The 13,566-nt window shown below is 41.1% G+C and overlaps 1 protein-coding gene across 6 annotated transcripts; it reads left to right on the top strand.

Annotated features, from left to right (window-relative positions):
- The first annotated feature begins 132 nt into the window (after nt 1–132).
- On the top strand, nt 133–13,056 carry Loco (locomotion defects). Of its 6 annotated transcripts, none has more exons than XM_071702756.1 (16): nt 134–421; nt 478–1,453; nt 1,657–2,265; nt 2,665–2,785; nt 2,999–3,411; nt 7,560–7,670; nt 7,753–7,977; nt 8,172–8,392; nt 8,513–8,705; nt 9,210–9,416; nt 9,817–10,090; nt 10,339–10,487; nt 10,601–10,684; nt 10,773–10,929; nt 11,105–11,196; nt 11,366–13,056. In XM_071702756.1, the coding sequence occupies exons 2-16, from the start codon at nt 797–799 to the stop codon at nt 11,828–11,830; spliced, it is 3,978 nt and encodes a 1,325-aa protein (XP_071558857.1). In that variant the 5' UTR covers nt 134–421; nt 478–796; the 3' UTR covers nt 11,831–13,056. The 6 variants fall into 6 exon arrangements, with proteins under 6 accessions (XP_071558860.1, XP_071558861.1, XP_071558857.1 ...); XM_071702758.1 differs by having other exon boundaries at nt 134–1,114; nt 1,175–1,453; XM_071702757.1 differs by having other exon boundaries at nt 134–1,453; nt 10,773–10,920.
- The last annotated feature ends 510 nt before the right edge of the window (nt 13,057–13,566 follow it).

Raw genomic sequence — 13,566 nt, 5'->3', positions numbered from 1 at the left:
GAAACGTGAATGTCCAAAATGTCTTCGTCAACAGCCAATCACTCTTCTCGACGACGTCTCGGCGCGCCTTACGATCTGACTTCGAGCCACCTCGAGCTAAACGTATTTGCCACAAGGTCGATCACCTTCTCTAGCCTCCTCGATGGACGCATTCCAAAACATCCGTTCGCGTAGAGCTCCAGTAGCTCCACTACTCCACTGCCTCCACTCTGCTCCGCTCGCTTGCTGTCACTGAAAGCTGGTCGTATTGTCCTCGGAAAGGAAACAGGTGCCAATAATTGAAGAAGAAGAAGAAGAAGCTAGAGCTCGCCGTTAGCGAGGTTCGGCCGACGAGCGACGCGGAGCGGCCGGGGTTCCCGATTCGCGGGATCGACTTCCATCGGTGCTCCGGATCGGCGAGATCGATCCACGAATGATTTCCGTGAGTAGGAGTGGGCGTACCAGCGGGGTTCCAAGCGCTAAGCCAAGGAATAATAGTTCCACAGAAGTGACAGGAGTAGTCGGGAGCACCCAGGAGCTGTCCCGGAGCATCCTCTTCTTCCGGAAGCCTCTACTTCTTCTTCTCCTTCGCTGAAAGAGGAAGAAATGGTTCCAATATCCTAGAGGAAGTCTATACAAGCTGTACCGAAGTGAAGTCCCGAAGGAACGCGACGGAGGAGGATGCCCGCCGACGTGGAGGCGTGAGGCCGCGAATTATGGAGTCGACGAGCCACAACGCGCTCCTCGGCAACGGTGGTGAACGCGCGCGCCTCCCCGGGGACCCCTCGTGACGTCGCCGAGCCCCAGGCAGGCAGACATGCATCAGAACCGGCGGAAGAAGAAACGGGTGAACTACGGGGTGAGGGCGGTCGAGGTGGTCCGCGGCGCGAAGGGCTTCGGATTCACGATATCCGGCCAGCAGCCGTGCATCCTGAGCTGCATCGTGCAGGGCAGCCCGGCGGAGGGTGCCGGGCTGCGCGCCGGCGACTACCTCGTCGCCGTCAACGGCCACAACGTCAGCAAGGTGCCGCACGACGACGTGGTGCAGCTGATCGGCAGCTCCAAGGGCGTCCTGCGGCTGCAGATCGCCGAGAACTATTACTCCGACTCCTCGGACGAGGAGGGCCTGGCCACCGTAAGATCCAAGCCCAAGTACGCGCACAAGCCGCGGGCCGCTAACGCGAGTGCTTTGCAGTTGCAATGCAGGGCGGCGAAGGTGGTCAGGGATCTGCAGAGCGGCGCGATGTTCCACGCGGTGGCCGACCTGGTGGCGCCAGCAGCACCCGAGTCAGCTAAAAGTCAGTACAATTATTCCGGCCCGCATTATCGCTGGAACATGACGAGCCCGCTCCCGCCGCCGCCGCCGCCGGTCTCTCACAAGCGCGACTCCGAGAAGATCGTGCACCGAACGGTCGTCGGTTATCTCGGTACTATCGACATACCGAACCAGTTGCATCCGTCCTCTATGATGCAGGTACATCCCCGACACGCCCAGAATGAATAATACTTTGCTGATTAATGCTTCATCGGTTGTAAATTTTATTGAACAATTTAATTATATTAAATTGAGATGTAGGAAACATGTGGAATTGCTCTGACATTTATTTTATACCGTTTAGAATACATATAATACAGAAGTAATGGCAAAATTCAATATAAACTTTATTCTTGTTGCAGGTTTTGAGAAAATGCATTAAAAGACTGAAGGCCGAGAAGCGGAATCCAACTACCGTTCTTCTCACCATTCACGTTGCCAACATTAAGCTCACCAATTCGGAGAATCGCGTTATCGCCGAGTACCCTTCGTTTCGGATAATATTCTGCAACTCCTTTTCCGAGCAGGACAAGCAGTATTTCGGAATATTAACCAAGTCCATGAAGAACACGGACGATATCGTCTCGAACTCGTGTCATGTTTTCACTATTTATTACAAGTTGATCGACCACGAGGTGCACTCCAATGCGTGTAACGTGTTCGGATTTATGTGTACAAAGTCATCGGAGCTAAACGTCTGTCAGGAGTTCCCCGACAGTTGTACGAGCCTCATCGGTGCCATACAGACACTGTATATATCCGATTGCACGAATAGGGAGACGAGTCCTTACAACGAGGCACGCATACGCTTGGACGCCGCTTCTCCTCAACCGAGCAACATTAGCACGTCGACCGCTCATTCGAGCAACAGTGATTCCGGAATTGGTTTTAAGGATGATTACGGCAGCTGCTCGGGTAAAAACACGAACGACTGCGAACGAAGAAGGCAATACTCCAATATGCAATATAGGGTACTTTCTATAAATTAATCTGTTATATTCTGTTGATGCTATCTCTTTCTACCTTATAAATTCGGTATCTAAATTTTATTAATTTACCATCTGAGCGACACTGTAAATATCTTTAAATTAAGATAAATAGGAGGGAAAGGGGAGCAGAAGTATGAAAATACAGGTTTTGTCCGACCAAATTTATTTATAACTTTAATGTAACTTTAATGTATCTTGAAATTCCAGATATTTGTTAAAGATACTTTTAATAACTTAGAAATGTAATTTATCATATTTTATACAATATACATGATGAGTTTTAAAATAAATATATATTAAAAGCGGTTTGTCATTTGCTCGATTCATTCTATGATGTAGCATTCTATCGTCATTCCTGGCTCACGATTAATTCATTTGCAGAATGTAAGCGCGCGATTATCCAGAGAACCTGTCAATGAGGCTGCGGGACACCGATTGACAGTTCGCGCGATCTCGGAGGCCAGATTGTGGAACGAAGAACTAAAATTCGACCCTTCTAAAGGTAACTCGGCATGGCAGTTCGAAACATTATATGACAAAAATCGCGGCTTCCGCTATAATTTTTGGAATTCCTTTCTTCTTTCTCCTTTCTTTTTTTTCTTTTTTCTGGATCTGTCCGAAATGACAATTGAGGGCAGAATTCGTTCAACTTTGAAACTGAATAAGCGTGAATGTAGCAGTGATGGTGGGGAACTACGAAATGTGCTTTTCACAGAGATGCGGCACGTGGCGGGGAGTGGGGAGGGTACGACCACCACCTGCGCCGGAACATCTGCCCCTGCTGCGACGGCACGCACCATGTTGGCCAGTACGTCCGTTGGATCCCTCGCGTCCGTTTGTACCACGGCGCTGCTCGACGGCATCGAGGACGCCGCGGAGTCGTCTAAGGTCGCGTCGACGGAGGGACTGAAACGTCTCATGGACACCACGAACAAGCTCAGCCCGAAGGTGTACTGCGGCCAGGTCACCAAGTCGCTGGTGCACAGCTTGGAGGACATCAATTCCAGCATGGAGTACGCGCGGCCGCCCTACTGTCACTCGTATTCCGGCAAGTCCGACAAGCCACGTCCTTGGGGGAGTCTCCAGGAGATACGGAATTTTCGCAGCAGCGTCTCGGACAAGTGCATAGTGAGATATTTTTTTTTCGTTTAATTCAATCTGTCGTAGTTCTCAGAAAATTTGTTCCATCCGTTTCGCCGATGTACCTACATAAATCTGTCTCTCAGACGCAATTTGCGTTTCCTGACACTTTCGCAAATTGTTTTGTAATAGTCAATATTTTCTAATTCCTGCATGCCGTCGAAATCTTTTTCTCAGTTGGTGAAAAACGAGAAGTGAATTCTGAACATGTATCCAGTTAAATATTTAGAATCCATTTTTTGGAATGCATTTATTTATTTATTTTGAATTATATGATCTATATAATATGTTGCTTTTCTATTTCGAGTTTGAAGAAGCTTTATCGATTTTATAATTGCATTGCATTCTTAGATCTAAACCGTATTCCTTGAAAATACCGTATATAAAGTTATTTTAATTTATCATTGTAACACCGAGGGTCAACGTATCTTTTCACGTCAATTAGCGAAATGTGCGCGAGATTGTATCTTTTCCCCTCGTTTCTCACGAGTTCTGATTACTTCCGAAAACATATGCATCAGTAACAACTAACATTAACGCTCCCGTAGGATTTGTCGTCGCGAACGATTTCCGGTTCCTCTCGTGTACTCGTTATTCACGGCTGCGTCATCGTTTCCTGCCCGCCTCTGATTTGCGCTCGTGCACGCACAGGCAAGGGGTCAAGTGAAAACGAAACAACCAGAAACCAGATCGGCGGTTCTCGGCGAAACGCGTTCCCGCGTTTTACTTACCACACGCCACACGCATGCGATTACTTTATTTGGTATACAAGCGTATCCGTCGCTTCTAGGAATGGGATTACAAACTGATGCAATAGATACTGTTCGTCGAATCTGGTTCGCGTAGTACAAATTTGCACAGGCTATCTCGGTGATCACGTATTTCCTCTCTTTCGAAAAATCCTCCGACGGATTCAAAGTAATCACCTCGTAGTAAAAATTAATTCGGGAATGATTCATTCTTTTTCTTATAATTTGGCATGTTGAATATCCGTGTCTAAATAAAAATTATTTCAAAGTTAACAGAGAAGTTAAAAATGGAAATTATAGATTTGCGATTTCTTATACGATTATATTTGGTGATTTCGGAAAATGATAGATGAGAATATTTAATCTAGAATATCTGTAGACAGCAACAAGCTAAAACATTACAATTCTTAAATTCGCAGAATGACATAAGTTAGCATAAATGGGATTGAAGAGAATGGAGTTGCTAAACTTAAATCCGCGTGCTGAAAATAGCTACGTTGCAACCAACAACGTCTAGAGTAACGTTAAAAAGAACGTTCCCGCAAACTGAGGTTGATGCACCTCCTTTAGGTGCATGAATAGATCTTACGATGATAGATGCAGGCTCGGGCCGTATAGAACCTGTTTGTTCCTTACCCTTAGAATTTGCCAATCTTTCTCACAATATCTATTACGGACAACCTTTATTAATATTATAGTCATATGTATCATCGAAAACTATTTTAAATATTACTTATCTCATTATCATTGAATTATGCTGTTTATATAGCGAACCCAAGCTGACAGCTTGTATAAATTAATTGTATTGATTCTATTGAAGAATTGGAGGAGCGTTATATCTCTTATTTCTAAGGTAAAGGTTTTATTTAACATTTTATTTTAACGAAGCTGTTAATCGTGCAAAATTACACCTATCAATACATCGCGAGAAGGTAACTCCGTTCTACGCCTTGATCCTCAGATCTTAATCGATTCGTATTCCTTACACAGCTGAACAGCTCATTTATCCAACACCACTCCGCTACTGCATTCACAAATCCTTCCGACCGGCTCCCTGCATGCGGCCCTGCATAGATGTTAAAACGAGGTTGAACGATAGAGTTCGTCGGTGGAGGCAGAGAGGGAAAAGGCCGTGTGACGCGGGCCCGTTGTAGTAGTGGTAGCGATGGGAGCGGAAGAGGCGCGGGGCGAGCGACGGGTCGACGATGAGAATGAATCAGTCGGGAGCAGCGTCGAGGGAGAGGTGAGGGGACCTCGAGGGAACGAGGGAGAGAAAAGGAGCGACAGAAGGAGAGAGAAATAGGCGAGGGAAGTGGGCCTTGTTCGAGCGTAAAGTGGCCCCAGCCTCGGCGTTGTAACACGCCGCCGTCGCGCGTCGGGGCGAACGCGGTAGTAACCGTGTGGCGCACGGTGCATGCGGTCGCGACGATGTCGCAGATGATTACGTCGTTCTGGGTACTCGTTATCGCCGTCGTCAGCAGCTTGTAGCATTATCCTGCGGCGCGGTCACGTCACGTCACGTAACGTCGTCTGCCGAGAGGCACGCAGCGGTCATCCGCGAGTCGCGCCGTCGCTCGGCGATGCCCGGTCGGTCGCCGCGCTGGGCGGAGCCCTCGTTGTTACACAAGTGAATCGCCCGTGTCAGCTCTCGTCGCCGACGTCGTCGCCGTCGTCGTCCGTTCTCTCACCTGTTCCGCGCTGTAGTATGCGATCGTCGCCCGGTACGTGCGAGTCCCGGCAGGTTAATAAATGACGTTGCCGCCGCCGCCGTCGTCGTCGTCGATGCGAAAACGCGCGGCCCGCAAGCGTGACATGGATGCGCTGGCGAAATCGGTACGTAGAAAAAAAGGGGCACGGGCAGGTTCGCCCGGGGTGCTCGGGCGTGCGTCGCGATTGTCGCGAACGCTGTTTGTACGCGGCACGTCTCGTCGCCGCCGCCGCCGCGACTATTCCTCGATGACGCATCGTTTGGTAAATTTGAAGCCGCTCTGTGTGTTTAGGAAAAGTTTCGTCATCGTTGTAAGTTTGTATTCAATGTTAAATAGTTAAGATTGATGCGACAGCTGGGTAGATTGTAGAATAACTGGGTATAGGCAGGAAGCTCATTTAAGAAAACATCCATTTGTAAAACGTTTAGTTTATTTTGCAGAAGATTTGAGGCGCAATTACTAACTAAACGGTTGATAGGAAAACAGCAAAATCTGTCTCACGCAGGATGTCCTTCTTCGATTGCATTAAATTTGACACCCTGTATGTCGGGCGATTAAGTGATAAAGTGAGCGTATAGGAGAGGTCAAAGTGAACATAAATCAGCATCGCACGTACATCTCGAATGGGTGTTTCATACGCCGTAGAAACAACGGGATAAATGATAAATCCATGGGATAAAACCATCGACCGTAAAGAGTGCGATAATTGCGTTGTTTTCAGTCAAATCCAGGCCGGCTTGTCGATTGTTCATTAAGGTCTCCCCAACGCGACTTATTTCCTTAATTATTGGTAATCACGGGCTTTGGGCTCGTGAGCTCATTGGCGCGACGACTCACGTTTGCCTTTGTTTAAACCGCATTCCTCGAACTGTCCGATGCACGAATTCGTTTTAACTTCCTCCGCGGAACGACTGTTGCGACTATTATTGTTATCTTCCTGAATATCTTGCCGGGGTGTCATTTAAGTCGCTCGTCTAGTTACACCAGTAATGTCAATTAAGAAAAATCGCACGTGGGAAGATGAAACTGCGCGTTGGCTCTGCATGTGTGTGTAGGAAGGAATGGGAAAACGGAGCACGCGAGGCGAGTCGCTCCAAGAAAGCGTTTTCTCATAGCGCGCACCTGTTGCGTGCACGACAGGTGCTGGAACTGCAAAGGCTCCAGCTCGGAATGTGCCGGAGTAAATATTAGAATCTCCCTCGACGACTTCGCGATACAATGGACAAATAAAATCGCGAATAGAAATCGTCGATTGTGCGTAATGTTGACCAACTAGCAGCAATTGCCATAGAACGCTAGGAATGATTAATACTTATTTTAAATATGCCACTTATTTCAAAACGATTTCTACGTCCTGTTATATTATCAAAAGAATCTTTCTTTAGTTGAATAATCTAATAATAGTTGATTTAGAAATGTGTAGGTTCAAAGAAAAGTAAGAATTATCTAACAATAAGTGTATTAATTTGCCGACTTTCTTTATATTAAGTATCTTGCTAATTAGACCACAAGAGAAATTTTTAATAACAAGATTTATTTGAAATGAGATGAAGAAGTAAAAGATGAAATTTTCTTTTATTTAGACGGAATTTTTGCTCGTCTGTAGTGACAGTTTTAAAACAATGTTCTTTGATTTATTTTTCAATTTTATTTTATTAATGGGACACATCTATTGCAGTATGGTAGTACAGAATCCTGTGACAAGAACAGTGACTGCAAAGGAGTGCACACGTGGGCAAATGGATTTGAGAAACTGTTGGAGGATCCAAAGGGCCTGCAAACGTTCGCTGTGAGTAGCATGCGCGATTCCTCTCTCGTCTATTGAATGTTACATATCGTACAATTACTGAACGCGGTTGATCTTATTCAAGGAATTTCTCAAGAAGGAGTTTAGTCACGAAAATATATATTTTTGGGCTGCTTGTGAGAGATATAAAGATACTAAGGACGCTACTCTACGCCGCCGATTAGCTTGTCAGATATATCAACGCCATTTGTCGAGTACAGCCGCCGAGCCAGTAAACGTTGATAGTCATGCGTCGGGACAAATTACCCAAGAATTACTCGACGAAGCACCCGCGGATTTATTTCTACAGGTATGTATATCGTTGAAAGCTTGTCTTGTAATTTTTATAAAAAAAAAAAAACGAATATTGCACGAGAGTTCATAAAAAATAAATTTTACATTGTTAAATCTCAAAATATTTTTTCTTTATCTACTTTATTATAATGAATGTCTGTGAATTTTATTATTGTATATTTAATCAAATAATTGCTGTTATTGCCTTAGGCGCAGAAACAAGTATTCAACCTAATGAAGTTCGACAGTTACCCGAGATTCCTACGATCGGAACTTTATCGTGCCTGCTTGGAAGCGGGGAGCGCCGTTGTTAATACAGAAGACTGTGATCTACATCTTACAAGTTCGCCTAGCGTAAAATTAAAGAAGAGTCATTCCGATGCGGAAGATCGTTGTCGAAAATCGATTCTTCCCTGGAACAGAAAAAATAGGTAAATTAGTTACTGATTTTATTTCTATCGTTAAGCGACAACGTTTGCTCGTGCAGTCGGTGCAGTGTATATTTTTATTTCGTTTTATTGAAATTTTGCAATTTTATTTTACATTTTCAGATCTAAATCGAAAGATCGTGGTGAATCTGAGTACAACAAAGCCCCTAGCCGAAGTGAGACTATATATAAAAGCTTTACAGTTATTAAGAGAGAGGCAGAAGGTAACAATAATGAGGACACTGTGTCAATATCCAGTAGTCGGTCGTCATTAGCGTCGTGGGATTTGGCGTTCCGGCAGTCGTTTAATAAACACGTAAGTGTCATTGCAACTAACACAGCAATTGGATAATGATGTTTTAAGTAAATATGGAATAGTCATTGAATACACATCTTGATGATAAGATTGCCATTCTTTTATAACTTAAAAGTATGAATTGTATGTGCTAGTATTGAAATGAAACTTGTGCAATTTTTTTGTGATAAACTTCAGTTTTGAGTTATTTTAACGAGTGTTGTGTGTAAATCTATTTTGTAGAGTGTGCTTTTAATACACTTTTTGAGAAAGTAGTTATTATTGTTATATAATAATCAGGGGAAAGAGTAGTACATATGTTGCATTAATCCACTAAGATGAGCTGTTGTAGAACAGATTTAATTCAAACTGCTATAAATCCTTTTTTTTGTTTCAAGTTTTTTTAGACTTGTATTGCAAAACAGTATCAGGCCATTTTGTCAAATCATACAGATTCTAAAGTGCAAACGTAAAAATGTACATGTCAATGAATGTATACGTGAGCGAATATGTGTTCACTTGTAGTCTGTATCGTCTTGCGATGGGCAAACAAACGAAAAGAGAGATCGCGGCAAATGTACGGGTTTATGTCGAGTCATATTGCCCGATGGGTCCACTACTGTAGTGCCAACCAGTCAAACCGAGAGCATTAAAGACGTGGTTACCCGTCTCCTCGATAAGCGAGCTCTACGATATTCTAACTATGATGTTCTGATACTAGCAACAGATGAGGTTTGTGCTGTTTAACTGAATGCAAGCATTACGAGAATTACTGTTGATCTGACGCATGCACTTTTGCTTTCTTTTGCATTATAATGCATAAATAAAGTTTATCTTTCTCTGTAATATTTTATATTAACTTGCACGAAGTAAATATCTAACCGGTCATGTATTTTTTTATTTATTATTTTATTTATATGGCATAATTTGTGGTGGAGGAAAAGACAAAATTTTTTATTACATTATAAAAATGCTGAAAGAATATCCTGTTATTTGTTCTATAACTCATATTTTAATCATTATATATTTTTGATGAATTATTGCATTAATGCAATTTAATATAGACCATCTGTTACATAATGATTCTATAGTATATTATTACTATAGTATATTATATATTGTTCATTTGCAGATGGTGGACACGAAATGTTTTTCATCAGTATTAGCAGGCCAGGAAGTGGAAGTGGTTCTTACAAAAGTTTTAAAAGTAGAATTACCTTCACGAAGGATAATAAGCGTTATCGCTCATAAGGGTAAAACTTTGAAAGAAGTTTTGAGACCTCTTCTAAATAAATACGGTTTCAATTTAGACTTGATTAGTATTTGGAGCGAAGGACGTTGCGTTCCTATGGATATTATGGCTATCAATGCTCCTACGCGCATTATTGTAGTCGCAAATGAAGAAGGTTAGTGTGTTCTCACAATATAATTATAAATTAGAGATTATTTTTCGCAAAATATGTATATTTTTGGAAAAAGTATTCATATCTGTCATCAGTATTTTAAAATAACTTTATGTTAAGGCAACCTTTTGCATGGTAAATGTTTTGATATAAAAATCGTAATATCCTAAAATATAATTAAAATAACGTGTCATTTAATAAATTGCTAAAAAAAGTCAAAACTTGATTAATAAAATGTTATTCTTCTATAGATTTTCAACGGGAGTTGCATACTGCCAAGTATTTAGATGAAATGCCACACGCACAGCCAACTCTGGATGAAATTACTAATAAAGTATTTGAAGAACTTCTGGTTGGGAAAAGTAGAAATAAATATCAATATAGTGAAGGGTCATGTAAGGTAAGCATAATAATGTCTAAAAAATAATCTCCTATTATATGTAATCTTCTATTATACAACAAATTATTTTTAATATCCCTTTTGTATCTTTTTTATCGAATTATCTTTTACAGTCGGATGATCAACGTTCGGAAGGATCTTCCATATTATCTAGCAAATTCTTTCTTCGGGATTCGACAATTCATGGGAAGAAGAAGGTAATTTATTTGACTTTTCATACTTTTCAATTAAGAAGTTTAATTGTTTATGTACACACGCGATTTATTTTCGGTTTTTTTGGTTAAGGCGAAATCTAAATGTTGCAACACAAATGAAAAGAGTAATACAAACGATTGCATACATGAGGGAGCGCCCATTAAATCTCAGCCACCACTTATCGCCAAGTTGCGTAACGGCGTAAAATTGCAACTTCCAGGCAGATTTGACGGAGATGGTAAGAATGGTAATATTTTTTTTTATATACATATATGTAAGTTATGTATTCAGATGTTAAACAGTTTATTTTATATAAATTAAAAAATTATTAATTAGAAATGTCAAAAAGTAACAAAAATTTGCCTATTAAGGATTTATTTAATTCTTAATAATTATTAAGTCAACTCGTTTTTTTTTTAAAGATTTATACGAGGGATTGAAAAGGGCGCAAAGATCGAGATTAGAGGATCAGAGAGGGACGGAAATCAACTTCGAATTACCAGATTTTTTAAAGGTATAGTCAAATGTGCACTGCATATGAAGTATTCAGTTTATTATATTCTATCTTATATTGGGATTTAGTATATCAGTAGAGATCTTACGTGTGCACAAATGTAAACTTTTAAGATCTGTATACCATATACATACGTTTCGATTTTTAAAGCTGTGAAATTACTTATTAGAACAAGGAGAATGGGAAACCACCGGATTCTAACAAGATGCGAAGGACTCGGATAGTGTCGGCCAATTGCGAGGGCACCACCAAGTTTTACGACTCTGGCGATGATAAGCAAAGCAGCAGCGGATACGAGTATCCCGCGCACGTGACGAACGGAGCCGCGAACGAACGATTCTCAGCTTTGGTTAATATTACGGAGCCTTTAAGTAAGTGCCTTGATAGCTCGTTCACTCTAGACTGCGATAGGACACTGGTGGACGGCGATCAAACGATCATCGAGAACGGTACTGATTCCCCATCGAAGAGCCCGCACTCGGGGAGCTACGGGAGCACGGACGTCTCGCCTACGAAGTTGTCGAAACCTCCCCCGTTACCACCGAAGCCCAAAAATCTTGTCGTAAACGTGGTGAAAAGCGGGTACATCACGTCGCCGAAAACTCTACAAAGGCCTAACCATGTGATCGAATGAAACAACCGAACACTATGTAAAGAGAAAGATATTTTTTAAATTAACGTAACGTCTCGCTTTTAGCATAGCGTTTCATGTGATGCCACGATTAGCCGTTTAAACACGACACGGTACGATACCTGAGTAAACTCCTTTATTAAGTTTATGATTTATTAGAAGGGATGTGTGGCTCCGTGCGGGAGTTTATACCTGGACGGAGAATACAGGGCAACATTAATCGTATTCCCCTATAATGCAGTTTTTTCTATCATATATTCACATTCCGCAACTTAGATTTTATCTCGAAAACGGTTCTGTCCTGTCGTGCCTTGATCCTAGAATGCTATTGTATGTAAATTTTATTTTAATTATTTTAATTGCTTTTATTTTAATGAAATGTCGATCTTTTTAAGGAGGTTTTCCTTTTATTTTATACTTTTGTATGTATCGTGTTTGTTTTGCATTGATATCGAGTCTAACGTAATGGTAATTTCGTGTCTCACGTTGATTATATATTTTTTATCTAAATTAATCTAAATTAATAATTTACAAAATGGATGCAACGATATTTTTTGTCGGTTTTGTTGGTTGGTGGAAAATTAAAGATTGTGAGTGAAGGAATATGATGTAATCCGTTGTGGGAACCTATATCGTTTGATAAGATAGAAGATTATGTCTTTTAGTTATACGTAATACTTTTTTACGTATCATAGTATTGCTGAACGACGATAGCATTCTAGGATCAGATTAGATATGTAATGTTAAACGTACACATGATATATATTATATATTTTATATATCCCAGTTTCTTCGCAAACCGTTTTGACCAGAGAAACAAGAGAAGTCCAGGTGACGACAATCTATGCGCTTATTAGGTGATTATAGGAACAAATGTTAATAAAAAAAAAGGTATGTGCTCGAAATGAGCCTAGTAGGATAAACAAAAGGGGACGATCTATTTTCAGTATTTCGAATAATTTTATTAATTAGATGTAACTTCCAAAGGGATCGCGTCCTATACGGTAATCTTGATAAAGTTATTAGGTATTACGCACGCTGGGAAAAAAAACGTACGTGCGTCGCTTCGTAACAAACAGAAGATACTCATCGTAGAGAGAATTGTGCGAGACAAATTCATTTATATATCGTATTGGTGGGGCATCTATTGCGACATTCTAATATATTGTATTATACGATTGTCTGAAACTCTTAGGCAAGCTCTAATAAATTTTTTAAATTTTATAGAAGAGCCTCTATTCACTTTGGCTACGTCACTGCGTTGCCTTTAAACCCCTCTTCTTTGCTAAAGATAATAAAAAGAAAACCGTTATTCCTTGTGTATTATCCTTTACATTAAGACTAAGCATAGTCATTTAGCAACTCTAGCTTTTTTATAATACCTATAATGTCTGATTTTGTAATATTTGATTAAGGTACAAAAAAAAGAAGTGCTAAATAACTCGATACTATGGAGCAATTGCCTGTCATAGAATTTGATTCTGAGACTTGCTTTCCCGCATATATGGCTGATAGACAGATCAGTGTCGTTAGTATATAAATTACGACTTTCATTGATGCGATCTCTCTCGTCGAAAACCACTTATACTATATTAATTGTTATCAATTATAATTAATGCAGTATTTTTTTCAGTACATAGTACATACACACACAAGATCGTGTGTCTTAATTTATTTACACAGACTAAATAAATATTGGTATCTTTAGTCATGTTCGATTTACATATTAAATTGTTAAT

This window comes from Temnothorax nylanderi, unplaced genomic scaffold, assembly GCF_030848795.1.
Source record: "Temnothorax nylanderi isolate EJ_2023f unplaced genomic scaffold, tnyl_v1.0 TNYL_tig0031_pilon, whole genome shotgun sequence".
NCBI classification, from domain to species: Eukaryota; Metazoa; Arthropoda; class Insecta; order Hymenoptera; family Formicidae; genus Temnothorax; species Temnothorax nylanderi.
Note: the sequence above shows the minus strand (reverse complement) of the source record. Positions and strands in the feature narration are given on the sequence as shown.